Below are 15,939 nucleotides of genomic sequence, written 5' to 3' on the forward strand. Positions count from 1 at the left end.
CTTGCCCCTCCCCATGTGCCGCATCTTCTTCAAGTTCTCCTCGTATCTGGTCTCCTTCTCGAGTGAGTTCGTGCACATGCATCCTGCAGCGATTGCATAGCCATAGCGTGTCTGACTTCCCACTCCCCATGCACCGCGTCTTCTCTGAGTTCTCCTTGCCACCGACCGCCTTCTCGCGAGCAAGTTCATGCACATGCATCCTGTGGCGATTGCGTAGCCATAGCGCATCCGACTTTCTGCTCCTCATGCACTGCGTCTTCTCCGAGTTCTCCTCGTCGCCGGTCGCATTCTTGAGCAAGTTTGTGAGCATGCACCCTTCAATGACAGGCATCACTGTGGTGGAGGCAGGATTGAAGCGTTCGGGCATTGAGGAGAGTATACTAGGATATGAAGAGGGGGGCACATGTCAGTGAAGCGGTCATGTGGATGTCTGCATCTGCATTTGTGACAGTGCTGGTGGATTGGGTGAATCATTTGCGAGTACTCCTGGTGGCATGTTATGCATCAATATTCATTCCGCATTTGAAAAGTGTTATTGGACCTGACGACTGCTGCATTGTCATGTTGAATAGATCACGCTGATGTTATAGAGCGAATAGCGAGGAGAACGCACATGTATGCCAATTGGGAACTGTTTGTACTACATTTCTACTCTAGAAAAAAGCTCCTTGATACGTAAAAACATATCCGCATCAACAACATCCACAATCAAATACTCGCCTTCCTTGGTGAAATCTGGAACTATCAGAGCCCCTCGAATGATGGAATAGATCGAGAAAATTTCTGAAGGTATGTGCGGGTTTGAGTACAAGTGATAGAATCCAACATCAATATCCCGCTTGAGCCACCATTGACCATGCTGTCCTTGACCGTCGAAGGGCTCAACCAAGGCTAATGGATACTTGACATTGTCCACAGTGTATGTGAATAGCAGCAAAAGTCGACCAAAAACTGGTTTTGCTGGATCGTCGGTTGCGAGTACTACACAGTCACGTCGTGGGTGACCATGGAAATCTGGGCTGCAAAGTAGATAATCTGTAGTCTGCTTCCATGTCTCTTTCAATTCATAGTGAATCTTGAGGAACCGGTGCTCAGTGAGCTGTACAGACATGTCCACGAGTTAGCATAGCACATTATAGGGAATTTGAATATCTGAACCATACCGCATGGCCTGGTGTCACCTTGACAGGACTGCCATTGGCTGTTCAGATGTCACAATGAGCGAAGAAATGGATAAGCTGCTTATGTAGGTTGACGAAGCATATATTGTGATTTTTTTGCTGTATGATCGCAGAAATCAGAGTAGGAGACTGTGGTGAACCCAGGACAAAGTGTCCAGATCCGTCAACAACTGGTGGCATGGCAACGTTTGCGAGCGGATCATCAGCAGAGTCAACATCAGTGTCGGTGTTGATCTGCGAGGATTCCGGATCACGGTAGCCATCCAGCTCATTGATTCGATCACGTATGAGTGCTGCAACATCGAGTCGATGTTCTGCAGACAAGATCTTACTCAAGCATATTAGCATAACAATTTACCCAATCATTTCAGCCTTATGTGGTTTGCGACATCTTTCTTATTTGAGCGCAGGAGGTAAGATGTCTTGATAGGTCCATGTTTCTTTTCATTTGGCTTTGTGCTGTAGTTCCGGGTTACACCCTTGGCAAGAATATCTGCAAAAGCATGCTTGTGTGTATGGATTTTGGGAAAGTTCCAGTTTTTTGTTGGAAATTTGGTGTAGTAATTCTATCAAGGCAGCGTTGTTAGCATAATAATATGCTATTTGACCATTGTGATTAACCTTGAGGCAATCTGAAAAGTGCAATAGCTCCTGGCTGCCTGCTGCAATTGTCTCTGTTGTATGCACCTTCAATGATAGGTATAGATCAAGCTAGAGATAGCTTCAAATACAGCGTAGGAGGTGATATCCAGATGAGTCAGAGCGAGAGGCCAGCACATTGTGTGTTGCAAACATTACAACCTATTGCAGGGCCATCAATTATATTATACAATCCAAGAGACATGCTGATCACCTTAGACATATCTTCATACTTGGTGCCATCGCTAAACCCAAACTTCATCATTTGGCTAAAGTGATTTAAATTGCGCCATCGTGGAATCTTGTCTATCCTGAAGCAGATATATAATTAGATCAATAATATATATCAATGAAATATTCATACTGTTGATCTGCCTGGCTTGCTGCATTTCATCCAAGTCCTCCTAGCATTTGCAAGACCTCAGCAAAGAGATGGTCACCAAATAGGCCAAGATGATATGTATGCATGCAGGCAATCAAATGATAGTGCTTGATGCACATCAGTGTTAGCAACGTTCCAGAAGACATTCTTTATCAATTTATGAGCATCTATTCAAATGATCTTTAACCAAATTACTTACTTCAACTGGACGTAGACCATATGTCTTGAGAAGCTCATTTGCCTCCTCTCGCTTCATGGTTTGTGCTGCTTTAACAATAGCTCTTGAATCTGCAGCAGTGCGAAGAGGAAAATCAAGATGCAGGTCCATCAGCTTTTCAGTAGGCACTAAATAGATTAGACAGCAACAGCGGCTATTCATCCCACGAATTAAAGCCATCATGCATCTGGTAAAGATATATCAGAGTCTGAATTGGAGTCTAAAATGAATCACAAATACACACTGTTCCTCATAGTCAGCAGAGAGTATAAATATGAATGAGTACATCTTCATGAGAGTGTCCAAGGGATGAGGGAAACCAGTTTTTGAGAACTTGGCAAATGTTTCAATAAACTTAAGAAATGCCTGATGCCAGACTACTCTCTTGAAATTGACAAAACCTGTTTTTCCATCTTCTGCTGAATCTTCAGGCACCTGTTAACCCTCAATAAGTGACATAATGTGGAGACCACAAATAAGACCTACAATTGGCAGCCATCCCACAATGTCACAGATTTTCACCACAAAGTCCGCACGTGACTTTTCTCATGCCACAGATCAGGTGCTTCACCAATATCTCACGTCACTCAGCCACAGACGCGACACGTAGAGATCAGGTGATAGTCCACATCACATGTTATGGTCCAGACCTGCGGATGATACGGTCGGACCTGTCTATTCCAGGATACAATAGAGGCACCCATTTGGGAACAAAGGAAACAAGGACTATTGTTATGCATCGGCCTTCCGCTTCCTATTAGTTTAGCCAGAAGCCTAGATAGGCATGATGTTCACACCGGAGAACAAAAGGGAACCCAAGATAGGCACGATGTGCACACGCATTACTGCAGCAACCATCGATCTTCCCACTTATTGTTCTACTTCCGGACATCCTATTGTTTCATGTACGGCCATTAGCTTATACCTGTAGATAGGTAGCTTAGGTAGGATAGCCCACTGTACGTGTATATAAAACCAGCCATGTAGAGGACGAAACTTCAGATTGTTTCTCCTCATCTACTACTGTAGCACCCTACTGAGCTCACCAGCTCCATCATATATCTCTCACCCTTTCCTGCGTCAGCCACCTCGACTAGTAAGTCATAGGCTCTTGTGCCACATAGGGTTCAGGGGGATTCTTTGGGATCAGGGGGATCAGGGCGGCACGTTCCACGTGACTGTCCCTTTTTAGTCTTTTTGATCTCTTGTCCGGTGTTGCCGTGACATTAGAAACAATCTGACATTTTCTGCGCCCCTGCTTAGTGTTTAACACAAGTGGCTGCGTATTTTCAGCACAAGCAGTTTCAGCCGTAGCGCGCGGCTTTTTTGACATACATTCCAACCCAACTTCTACCAGGCGTGAGCCTCAGCAAGACACTGAGCAGCCCAAGGCAGCAAAGCGCAAGGCCACCAAGGCAGAAGATCCTTACGCCGGCTACAAACACCTCGAGACCAACAAGGAGTGAGGAAGACTTCTCACTCTAGCATCCTTAGGCGCATCCTCTACAGACAGGCAGCGTGCAGCAGCCAGGGTAGTTGACACTACGCATATCAGAGTCCAAGGCATCATCCGCTGACCTCGCAGTCACACCCCCCCGCTCGAACGCTACAAGCCCAGAAAAGGACACCTCACTACAGGCGGTCGAAGGCCAAGACCACCCCCAGAGATCATCACCTCCAATGCCGTTCCCCCCATCATTGTTGCTTCACAGCCAGTGCGACCCCTTCCCAACTTTATCAAAGTCAACACACACGCACGACCCATTTGCCCTCTTCCGTCCAAAGTCAGGCCCACCCTCCACATCGAAACACTCAAGAAGCAGGTCTCAGCTACCCGCTTCAGACTACAACCGATATTAGGAGCATTCTGGGAGAGAATTGATCAGGACAAACAAAAGAAGGTACAACTCCTCGCATCGGAGTTAGACAAAGTCTGCGCAGACCTCTACACGGGAACTCGCGAATACACCTTCATCGACAAACAGGTCATCAACACGTGCTGCCTAGAAATAGGCAGGATCAACAATAGGGAAGCAGCAGAGGTTAGACGAGATCGTCAGGGAGATTGGGAAAGTCAAGGACAAGCAGTACCTAGGCTTCATTTTCAATCAGTTTAACTATGTCTATATCACAATGGAAGGAGCCAATCGTGCGTACGCATCCACGTTCAGGCAAAGAATGGATGACATTCTGCATACAAACGTCGAGACAGCACACGATGGAAGCACCCCACGTGCCTCGCAGCACAATTCACCGGAACCTGCGCTAGCACCGCAGGATTCTGCATCGCAAGTCAGAGGACCTGCATCCCCGACACCATCACTCCTACCAGCATATGTTCCCCCCATCTGGGAGTTTGACGGACACCAATTTGAGCATCTAGAAGATGCGCTCAGACAGTCCGCTCCCGGCGAAGTTCCGGATCACATCCGAGAATGGGTGATCATCGCAATGAAGCTTACGGTCAGCACTGAAGTCGCCAAGGTCTACAATGTGCTCGGAAACAAGATGTACGAGCACAAGAAAGCCTTTGAATCATTGATCCAAAACAACAAAAGCGAATACTGACTTAAGGAGGCAGTTCTCCAGACGGAGATCGGAAAGCTCAAAGATAGGATCCTCGCGCAAGATGCACATATGGTGGTTTTGAATGATGAGCTCACGGAAACCCAGGCGGCAATGCTCGATACAGGCAAAGAAATGATGGAAATCAAGGCAGCTAATGTCAAGCTGCGGCACGAGCTAGCTTCGCTCAAAGCAAGCGGCGTCACTGCAATGCAAGGTCAAACATCCAGAACGGTCCAATCACACAAACCATGCATCAAAATTGCTGAGCCTCCACACTACTCGGGCAAAGGAAGTCTGGAGGACTGGCTCCAACAACTCGGGCAAAGGAAGTCTGGAGGACTGGCTCCAACAACTCGGTATATGGATGCGGTGGAATGAGATCAACAATGACGAACACAAGATTACCACGGCCCTGCTGCACTTGGAAGGTGGCGCATTCACCTACATGTCCGAATACGCAACCAGGGCAGCAGCACGGCAGGCACTTGGCACACGGGAAGACTTCGTCAACATTCTCAAAGTAAACTACAGGACCCTCGACCCGGACAAGGATGCGCAGCAGCATTTAAAGGATATCTGCAACAAGATGTATCCCACCATGGTATCTTTCACAGAACAGTTCCATCAATGGGCCACTAAGACCAACTTAGGGCACACTGCACTCATCGGTTACATTGCTGAACATCGAAGCAAGGAGGTACGCCAGGCAATGGTTACAAGAGACAGTCTAGGAATTTCCGACCCCATCACATGGCCGGAGTACCTCGACCTATGCCTTCAACTGGAATCTAAGTTCAGGGCTGATAAGGCAGGACAGCGCGGAACGGCAACAACGTCATCATCATCGGCACCATGGACCCTGAAAGACCCCAACGCAATGGTTGTGGATCGAGTATCCACCCTCACCAAGGAGCAAGAAGGATGGCTGGAGAAGAAGCTGTGTGTACGATGTGGGCAACACCCCTTCGTTTTTAAACAGCGATGCCCAGACCCCAAGTACAAAGGCAAATTCGAAATGCCAAAGTGGGGCCAAGCAACAAGGGCAATTTCTTCAAACATGGACTCAGACATCTCCGACGACAGCAAGGCGAGATACAAAGCAGTCTGTGCTTTCATCGCCAGCTATGACATGAAGGGAAAGGACAAGGAGGCAGAACCGGAACCAGCTGTCAAAGCAGCTAGGATCACGGAGGTAGAAGATGATGAGGATTTTCTTTGGCGGGTTCTCTGAGGTCTGGCCAGAGTTCCCATAGACAGTGTAATAGTACCTACTCGCTCTCGCATGTACCAGTATCAAGTTTTTTTATACATCGCATCTACTGGTTCGTCAAAACACGCGATCGATTTACCTGTTCATCTCAAACAGGGAGTAAGGGAAGTCCAGACTGAGGCGCTCCTCGATTCAGGAGCATATTCTTGCTACATCAACCCACGGCTGGTTGATCAGTTGAATCTCACTACGATCTCACTTGAGAAGGAGATCAGGGTTTATAATGCAGATGCATCTCACAACAAGGGTGGAACCATTAAGAAAAGGGTTCTTCTAAGTATAACCATCAGAAATCACACAAGCAGGCAAAGCCTCTTGGTCACCGATATAGGACATAAAGACGTTATACTAGGCATGAGTTTCCTCAAAGAGCATAATCCTGAAGTGGATTGGGGAAAACTCACGGTTGATTTCACCCGGTGCTCACACAGATGCGCACCCTCACAGGTAGCAATCCAGGAGGAGGACCTGGAAGACACAAACATCCCCCACATCGAAGACCTGATGGAGTTCATCAGTTCCCAGGAGTTAGGTGACAACTGGAACGACATGGACAGCTTTATCAGATGGGTGTCATTATCAGAAGACCCTGATGCACAGGCCGTAGCATCACTCATTATGGGTCTTGACACCAAGAGGAATCAGGATAGAGCACCGCAAAAAGGAGAACAGGACAAAGACTACTGGTCAGCCTATGTCCCCAAACACTTCCACGAGTATGGCGATGTGTTCTCCAAGAAGCAGTCAGAACGAATGCCCACAAGAAAGCCCTACGATCATCCAATCGAACTTGTTCCAGAGGCATCGTTACCACGCCCGGCAAAGTTATATCCTATGAACTTACAGGAAAGAAATTCGCTCGATACGTGGATAGACCAAGAGTTGGCCAAAGGTTACATCAAGAGATCAAGGAGTCCAACCACAGCACCCGTCTTCTTCGTCAAAAAGAAAGACGGGTCCCTAAGGCTCGTACAAGACTACAGGAACCTCAATGCAGTCACAAAGAAGAACAAGTTCCCAATCCCACGCATTTCGGACCTCATCGACAGACTCTCACATGCTAGCATATTTGCGAAGCTTGATCTGAGATGGGGGTTCAACAACATAAGGATTAGGGAAGGAGACGAAGAGAAAGCTGCCTTCATCACACATCGTGGCCTCTTCGAATCCACAGTAATGTACTTCAGTTTCTGCAACGCTCCTAGCACCTTCCAGACAATGATGAACACAGTCCTCGAAGACTTGATTCGTACTGGAAAAGTGGTAGTCTATTTAGACGATATCCTTATCTTTACGGACGATCTCAATGAACACCGACGACTAGTAAAAGCAGTTCTACAGCGCCTCCGGGACAATGACTTATATGCCAAACCGGAGAAGTGCTTCTTTGAACAGCCCTCAATTGAGTATCTTGGCATGATCATCAGCAAGAACTCAGTACAGATGGACCCTGCTAAAGTCGAACATGTACTTGGCTGGCCCGCACCAACAAAGGTCAAACAAGTACAGGCCTTTTTAGGATTCGCGAATTTCTACAGGCGATTTATAAAGGACTTTGCGAAACTAGCACGACCCTTAACGCTTCTCACCTGTAAGGACGTGCCCTGGCAATGGAAGGAAGAGCAAGACCAAGCCTTCAGTGCACTCAAAACGGCGTTCACCTCAGCCCCGATCTTACAACTCCCCAACGACACAGCACCATACCGTCTAGAAACAGATTCTTCAGACTATGCAACTGGTGCAGTGCTCGAACAACTAGGAGAGGACAAGCTATGGCATCCAGTCGCATACTACTCTAAGTCACTCAACGAACATGAGCGGGACTACGAGATTTATGACAAGGAGATGCTTGCTATTATTCGGGCACTAGAAGAATACCGGCACTATTTAGAAGGACATCCAGAACCCATTGAGATTTGGTCAGACCATCTCAACCTTACATACTTCCGTCAGGCACAGAAATTATCCCGGTGCCAAGCGCGCTGGTCATTATTCCTCACACGCTTTAATTTTGTACTCAGTCACTGACCTGGAAAGACTATGCTGCGTGCTGATCCTCTGTCCAGGAGGCCAGACCATGAGAGGGGGGTAGACAGTGACAATTCAAATCAAATGCTGTTAAAACCTGAATTTTTCGCTATCAATGCGATTCGACCCGCTCACGCATCTGAAGTTGATGATGCTCAACTACTGGAAAGGATCAAGAAGGCACTCATAGATGACATGATGACCAAAGATTATCGTGCGCTTTTGACTACGGGACAGCGTGAATTTGGGAAAAACCTCGCAGAATGGAACTTTGAGCACGGACTACTGCTTCATCGCGGAAAGGTTTATGTCCCCAAAGATCAACAGCTATGCCTTGACCTAATAAAACTCCATCACGACACCTTACCAGCCGAACACCCCGGCAGGTTCAAGACGTTGGAGCTTATTACTCAGAATTATTGGTGGCCAGGAATGTTTGTAATGGTTAAACAATACGTACAAGGTTGCGACAGTTGTCAACGCAACAAGTACTCAAGGAAAAAACCATACGGACTACTACAACCCAATGAGGTACCAGGAGGACCGTGGAAAATCGTCACAGTTGATCTCATCACTCAACTTCCTCCAGCCATGGACTTTAGGGGAGAAAAGAAGACGGCAATACTTGTCGTCGTAGACAGACTCACGAAGCGAGCGCACTTTTATGCAACGGATGATACAGTCACATCGTCGCAAGTCGCTAACATATTCTATAACGAAGTCTTCAAACTCCACGGATTGCCACGCCAGATTATCTCAGACAGAGGTACTCAATTTGCGAGCAAATTATTCTAGGAGTTCTGCCAGAAGCTCGGTATAAAGTCTACAATGTCTACAGCATACCATCCCCAGACAGACGGTCAAACAGAAAGGGTTAACCAGGTATTGGAACAGTACCTACGAATGTACTGTAACCACAGACAGAACGATTGGGTCTATTACCTGCCAACAGCAGAATTTTCATACAACAACCAGACCCATGAATCCACCGCACTTTCCCCATTCTTTGTCGAATATGGCCGACATCCAAAAATGGCACCAGACGTACACGAATCAATACGTCATCCCTCATTGGAACATCTATTCGCCCACCGATCCGAGGCACAAGAACAGGCAAAGGCAGCATTGGAAGTTTCAGCTTCATGGATGAAATGGTACTTCGACCAGAAAAAGGGAGAAGTCCCATTCAAAGTTGGAGACCTGGTACTACTCAAGGGAAAGGATCTCAGAGTAAAAGTCAAGTCCGCGAAGCTAGGCACACAAAACTTCGGACCTTACAAAGTACTTCAGAAGCTAGGCCCAGTCACATTTAAACTGGAACTGCCTAAGCAAATGAAGGTCCACCCGGTCTTCCATGCTAGCAAGTTGATCATGTACCATCAACACACGGTCACAAACCGCGAACCCCCAAAGCCCCCAGCTATAGAAATCGAAGGAGAACCAGAATTCGAAGTTGAAGAATACTAGACTCGAAGGTAGTAAGGGGAAGGGTCCAATACCTCATCAAATGGAAAGGCTATGACCATTCCGACGATACATGGGAACCCCGAACAAATCTTACCAACGCCGACAAGCTTCTTCAAGAATTCCACCAGCAACACCCAGATGCAGCCAAAGCACCAATCAGGGTCATCACTTTTGGTGGAAAACGCTTCAAATTATCCTCATATGAAGTTGCACCGATCTCCACACACCGAATCAACATGTCCGATCATCCAGACGAGTTCTTCCTATATCATAAGATGACAATCTCACCAAATCACCAAACAAATCCTCAAATGAAGCAGCGGGATGGGATATTTATGCAGCAGAAACGCATGAAATCCCCCCACATTCACGAGCTGTGGTAGGAACAGGAGTTGCAATTGACCCTCCCAAACATACCTATACACGAATAGCTCCACGCAGCGGACTGGCTGCATGAGGAATTGACGTGGGTGCAGGAGTCGTCGATCCAGATTACATGGGAGAACTCAAGGTCGTGCTGATCAACACAACAGATTTCGTATTTTTGGTCAAGCCGGGAGATAGAATAGCCCAAATAATCTTCGAGTATTATGCCGAAGGGCTTCCCTCCAGAAGCTATCAGCCGTTGCGAGCAACTAGAAGGGGAAACAAAGGTTTTGGCTCCTCGGGACGATGAGCCTTGAAAGGGGGGTAGTGTCACAGATTTTCATCACAAAGTCTGCACGTGACTTTTCTCACGCCACAGATCAGGTGCTTCACCAATATCTCACACCACTCAGCCACAGACACGATACGTAGAGATCAGGTGATAGTTCACATCACATGTTATGGTCCAGACCTGCGGATGATACGGTCGGACCTGTCTATTCCAGGATACAATAGAGGCACCCATTTGGGAACAAAGGGAACAAGGACTATTGTTATGCATCGGCCTTCCGCTTCCTATTAGTTTAGCCAGAAGCCTAGATAGGCACAATGTTCACACCGGAGAACAAAAGGGAACCCAAGATAGGCACGATGTGCACACGCATTACTGCGGCAACCATCGACCTTCCCACTTATTGTTCTACTTCCGGACATCCTATTGTTTCATGTACAGCCATTAGCTTATACCCGTAGATAGGTAGCTTAGGTAAGATAGCCCACTGTACATGTATATAAGACCAGCCATGTAGAGGACGAAACTTCAGATTGTTTCTCCTCGTCTACTACTGTAGCACCCTACTGAGCTCACCAGCTCCATCATATATCTCTCACCCTTTCCTGCATCAGCCACCTCGACTAGTAAGTCATAGGCTCTTGCACCACATAGGGTTCAGGGGGATTCTTTGGGACCAGGGGGATCAGGGCGGCACGTTCCACGTGACTGTCCCTTTTTAGTCTTTTTGATCTCTTGTCCGGTGTTGCCGTGACACACAACAGTACCACCACCAATGTCTTCACCATTGCAAATCTCAACTGGCAGCTGGGCTGGATGAGCTATCACAGGATATCCCTTCTCTGTACCAAAGCTGGATAGCTTTGTCTTATCTGCATAGATGATAAGTCCAAAAGGAGTGCCATCTTCTGGAAGGTTGCTCTATGAAAAGGTCAAATAATGAACATGATTTATGTCATGAATTATATTACCTGAATTCTCCAAAAAAGGTCCCCAGTCCATGGTTCATGAACAAAGTGCACAAATTACTGCCATTGAATTTGTACAGCTTCACAGCATCCCAATTCCAATGTGATCTCAATCATGGATCACAGAGCAAATCAAGACACCATTCCCACAAGTCACGGCCATAAAGCTCAAAACTGCGGACTTCTTTCTTGTATGGAACATCTACAGTGTACTGCTCAAACTATATTTGATAAGCAATGTTTATGGTTAGAAGACAGGTTAGCCAAGATTTTAAGAATACGTACAGGTGTCAACAGCACTGATGCTTGTTCCCAATACTTGTGAAGCTTCACATCACTGGCTATGGTAAATTCAGCCTTGCCACTGGCAACTGCATTAATGATATTGATCAATGCATTGACTTGGTTTTTGTTGAGTGCAGCATTTAGAGCAATCTCAGCAAACTCAAAGTCTGTGCGCATTCGAAATGGTCGCCAAGGTTTCTCAGATTGCGGTGGAGGAGCCTGACTGGCTTCGTCTCGTCCATATTCCTCAAATGACTGAATCCGCATCGGAGTTCTTGCACGAGGATGAAACACTGTCTTGATATCGTCAATACATGGCTCGAATATATCTTTATTTGGCAGATCATATCAGCACACAATCGAGCTGCCAACTCCTGTAGTCCACAACTACTCACCTTCATCAGATATGTCAGGACCTGCATTCAAGTCATTGGTTGATGCACCGGCAGGGCATTCAGCTGGCTCATGCAAGGGCATCTCGCCACACAGTGGAGGTCCTTATGGCGGTGGCATAAGACAATAATTTGAAGAATATAAGGCTAGCATCACTTACCGTCATAGTGGCTAGCTGCACCTTGAAGACTTGGTGCTTCCAAGACAACTGTCTAAGCAGCTGTAGACATAAGTCAGTTAAATTTACGGCCACATTGCCACCTTCTATGCAGTCAAGGACATTTGCATACCTAAACTCGCAATTCCCGCAAGGCGACTTGTGAATTCTCGTGCTGCACCTTGCAAGCCATCTGTCTCCACAACTGGAGTTTAATGATAATACCAGAATAAGCCGTGTTTTAGAATATGTATTCCAAGCACTTACTTCGTTCCGGGACCAGCTCTCGCAACAGCTCCGCATCACGATCACGATCTCTGGCCTCTCTTAAACATTTTCGCTCATGGCTTGTGATCCCCTTTGCATTGAAAGTCTTGTGACACCTCTCGCATTGACGTGTTTGTACAGAGGCATGGTGGCCTTCAGCCTGCAATCAGGTTGTGACCTGCCGTGAGGACATTGCAGAGTTGTACAAGATGTAAGCTCCAGAAAAGGTAAGAGAGCTCAAGATACAAAAGCGAGCAAGAATTGTGAAGCACTTGTAAGACGTCCGGTGGCAAGACGCGGCAATGACACAAGACGGCGCACCTTGAAGGAATTGCAACGTGATCGCATCGCGTTACAATTCAAGGTCCGATATGGTAAGTAAATAGCTCTAATTGGAATATCATTTTAACAAAATAGTTTATCTTGTAATGCAATTGCAACCGGAATTGCAAACTCGCGGAATTGCAATGTACGTAGGAAATTTCCGACATCGATCGAAGTCGTCAACAGGGGCGAGCCCGTTGAACCTGACTGGCTGGTCTGCCAAATCGAAGCTGGATCCGCTCCCACTTCCCAGGCGACCCACTGGCAAGCAGCTCAAGATCCTGAAAATGCGGTGGAGAGCTGACCCGTCACCTCAAGATGACCCTCTCGCATTCTATGCTACATTGCGTGAGCAGGGCCTTTCTCTGTTTAAGGACACTAATCTGGAGTACGCCACGCCCATACTGGTGGCAGTTGCGGAGAAGAAAAAGGACAAGATCGCCCGCCTGCTGGTCCAGGACATCCTGTCAAATTGGCACCACGTCGGACAAACATATTGCTCTATCATGCTCAAAAATATCCTCCTTCTCATGCAGCAAAACTTTCTGGACAAGGAACAGGTCGCTGCCTTGGCTCGGCGCTCTCCGTTCTTCCAGCCAGCTCATGTCCATTAACGAACATAACCGGGTACCCATAGCGATAGCGATCTTGAACCTCCCTGCTCATCCTAGGCTCGACACTCAGATCAATGACACTCTTGCGACTCTACTCATTGGAGTCTTAGCAGATGCAAGAGCACAGTCAGAATCGGATGAAGTTCGGCATCGCCCCCACAAGGCAGCCGAGCTGCTGATGTTCATTGCATGTGATCTCACAGCGGCGGGGACGCGCTTGCGCTCGATGGAGATTGTGAATGCGCTCGTGCAGACTCATAGTGTGCCTTCCAGCGTGGTGTACCATGCGAATCTCATGTTGACGGACTTCTCTCTCATTATCATGACTATGTCGGTGCACTCTGTTCTTCACTTAGGATGGTGGTCAACAGCTGGTAAGCTATTCTGGTACACTGCTTCTCAATTAAAGCTCACCTTGCTGAGGTCATCTATTCTGTCTCGTTTACACCACAGGAGGCCTATCTGCCTCCTCAAGAATGTCTCCTCTCCTCGTCTGGCTCATGACGCACCTTACAAAGAAGATCAAGAAGGCTCACCTAGCACGGCAGCTCGCAACACATGTTTTGGAAGCACAGATTCCGCTACCTGTGCTGGATCATGAGCACTTCATCGGGCTAGTCACCTCGCGCAGTTCGCAACGCACACACGCATGCTTTAGGAGTGGTACGCTTTTGTGGAAAGCAGAAATGATAGGACCTTCATCGAGGGCAACGCAGGTGCGATGCTCTATGTTGTGAGTCTATTCACAAGATTCGCGAAATGAGAGGGATCCACACTACTGGACAATGCTGAGGAGGAGGACAAGCTGCATGACAGTGAGGTGGTAGATGTGGCTGTGTCAGTGCTGCTCGAGGGCGCGGACGAGGCATTTCCACCACGGAAGCTTTCTTGGCCTGCGCAGGGACCTAGACTTGAATCAGCGAAAGTCAGTTTCGACTGGAAAAATGCCTCAATCTGTAGATCCAGCATCCTCCGTGGTTGTCACTCGTGTTGGAGCACCAAGTGTTGATTCTACTGCGCTTAGCAAGGTTCATGGTGCCACGCCAAGCAAGCCCATTGGTCAAGCCACATCAGACACTTGCCCGTCAGGGGCTGCCGACCATTTCCAGGCGTGTTTGGGAGCCTCCTCGAGTAAGAACCCACGTGTGCCAGATGAGTGGGTTGAGCTGGAAAGTTGAAAAGGGGACGCAGCTCGGGTGAACCAGAATGACACGTCGCAGTTCGGGCGCTTGTGTCAACGCTGCGCTTTGGCCGCCTTGTGCCCTTTGCTTATGGAACCAGGCCATCGCGCGATATGGTCTTATTGTTCGAAAACCTAAAATAAATAAAATGGTACGCTGTACATTTCTGAGCAGGACTTGAAGCTGAACACTTTCTCTCAAACAGGCTCGCTACCTACTACATCATCTCCTCCTCTGCGTGTGCCCCTTCCCCTGGTCTCCTGCTCATTGCGATTCTATGACACGAAAGCCGTTCTTACTTATTCCACGCATTGTATCCACCTCCGTGCATTAGTTGGCCATACCGCTGCCCTCCGCTTCGACGAGGTCTGCATAGACATCCTTTGCCTCTCCCTCTGAAGCCTCATCAAGAATCTCCTGCAGTCGGACCAATGACTCCATTGCCAGATCCAATAGATCGAAGTCTATCCCGTCCTGATGATTGTTGCGAGGCGGCATGGAGGGCGACTGGATCAGTGAGGAGGAGGAAAGCTGGGAGGGAAGGGCCAAGTTGCGGTGGCGCCCCTCGAATGCATCCTCGTGATAGCTGTGCTGTTCGCTGCTCCGCCTGTTGTGGGCCCTCATTAGATACTCCGGCGAACTCAATGAGGCGACTTGAGAGGTGGACGCCCACTGAGAATTGGGCCAGTCGGAGTCACAGAGACGTCCGCCATAGCCGTGCTCCCATTCGGCGAATGGCGTGTCGGTATCGACATTGTACAGCCTCGATCACGACAGTCATCGAGGATAGGGAAGCCGATTTCAAAGAGTTCGCGATGCGCGTGTTTAAAACATATTATGCGAGTCGGCGGCCGCTGATACATGTGCATCACTTCGAGCTCAACGCGCTCGCGCGTGCGGCGTTCATATTGGGACAGCTGGAGGAGGGTCTGCGGATGTTTCAGGAAATGGTGGCAGGTGCTGGGCCTTGTGAATGTGAACGTCGTGCTGGAGATGCTGGCACAGTACAACTTCACGGCGGCTGCATGTGTGCTGGAGCGGATGGTTACGGTGGGCTGATGCCCGACGCGATTTGGGTCAGTGATCCACCATGCAGTCGTGTATCGAGACATGGTACTGGCACCGGGGGCATGGGCCCATGATTCTGCCCGAAACATTTTAAACACATTGTAATAACAGTCCAAATAATTATGCAATGTTCTTAGCACATAAATTTTGATATCATTTTGAATGTTTTAAAATGTTTTAAACATCAACATTGCAGCACAATTTTGATAGCATTCATAAAGATGCAAGAATGAGACCCCAATGCTGCAGATGACAGCATTTAAGCATTATTG

At 47.8% G+C, this 15,939-nt stretch overlaps 7 protein-coding genes across 7 annotated transcripts in view; 2 read left to right on the forward strand and 5 right to left on the reverse strand.

The window, feature by feature from the left end:
- LAESUDRAFT_713201 (uncharacterized protein) overlaps window positions 1-367 on the reverse strand; it is a gene marked incomplete at both ends in the record, with an annotated part of 3,743 nt that extends 3,376 nt beyond the window's left edge. The window contains one exon of the mRNA XM_040906950.1: window positions 77-367. Coding sequence (XP_040765607.1) covers window positions 77-367 — 291 coding nt within the window. The remainder of the gene's footprint in view (window positions 1-76) is intronic.
- Window positions 368-640: 273 nt separating this feature from the next.
- LAESUDRAFT_713202 (uncharacterized protein) lies at window positions 641-1,111 on the reverse strand (the record flags this gene model as incomplete). Its single annotated transcript, XM_040906951.1, has 1 exon — window positions 641-1,111. One exon carries the CDS (start codon window positions 1,109-1,111, stop codon window positions 641-643), a length of 471 nt encoding a protein of 156 aa, XP_040765608.1.
- A 432-nt stretch (window positions 1,112-1,543) lies between these two features.
- On the reverse strand, window positions 1,544-2,458 carry LAESUDRAFT_713203 (uncharacterized protein; the record flags this gene model as incomplete). Its single annotated transcript, XM_040906952.1, has 3 exons — window positions 1,544-1,747; window positions 1,803-1,868; window positions 2,402-2,458. 3 exons carry the CDS (start codon window positions 2,456-2,458, stop codon window positions 1,544-1,546), a joined length of 327 nt encoding a protein of 108 aa, XP_040765609.1.
- A 2,094-nt stretch (window positions 2,459-4,552) lies between these two features.
- LAESUDRAFT_758011 (uncharacterized protein) lies at window positions 4,553-6,218 on the forward strand (the record flags this gene model as incomplete). Its single annotated transcript, XM_040912395.1, has 3 exons — window positions 4,553-4,912; window positions 4,994-5,218; window positions 5,277-6,218. The coding sequence occupies 3 exons, from the start codon at window positions 4,553-4,555 to the stop codon at window positions 6,216-6,218; spliced, it is 1,527 nt and encodes a 508-aa protein (XP_040765610.1).
- A 5,273-nt stretch (window positions 6,219-11,491) lies between these two features.
- Window positions 11,492-12,828, reverse strand: LAESUDRAFT_713204 (uncharacterized protein; the record flags this gene model as incomplete). Its single annotated transcript, XM_040906953.1, has 7 exons — window positions 11,492-11,599; window positions 11,664-11,956; window positions 12,080-12,160; window positions 12,217-12,264; window positions 12,347-12,418; window positions 12,481-12,640; window positions 12,802-12,828. 7 exons carry the CDS (start codon window positions 12,826-12,828, stop codon window positions 11,492-11,494), a joined length of 789 nt encoding a protein of 262 aa, XP_040765611.1.
- Window positions 12,829-12,947: 119 nt separating this feature from the next.
- On the forward strand, window positions 12,948-14,181 carry LAESUDRAFT_758014 (uncharacterized protein; the record flags this gene model as incomplete). The annotated part of the gene is made up of 4 exons (XM_040912396.1): window positions 12,948-13,409; window positions 13,489-13,792; window positions 13,872-14,081; window positions 14,135-14,181. 4 exons carry the CDS (start codon window positions 12,948-12,950, stop codon window positions 14,179-14,181), a joined length of 1,023 nt encoding a protein of 340 aa, XP_040765612.1.
- A 748-nt stretch (window positions 14,182-14,929) lies between these two features.
- Window positions 14,930-15,711, reverse strand: LAESUDRAFT_758015 (uncharacterized protein; the record flags this gene model as incomplete). Its single annotated transcript, XM_040912397.1, has 2 exons — window positions 14,930-15,362; window positions 15,461-15,711. 2 exons carry the CDS (start codon window positions 15,709-15,711, stop codon window positions 14,930-14,932), a joined length of 684 nt encoding a protein of 227 aa, XP_040765613.1.
- Window positions 15,712-15,939: the final 228 nt, after the last annotated feature.

This window comes from Laetiporus sulphureus (assembly GCF_001632365.1).
Source record: "Laetiporus sulphureus 93-53 unplaced genomic scaffold LAESUscaffold_13, whole genome shotgun sequence".
Lineage (NCBI taxonomy): Eukaryota > Fungi > Basidiomycota > Agaricomycetes > Polyporales > Laetiporaceae > Laetiporus > Laetiporus sulphureus.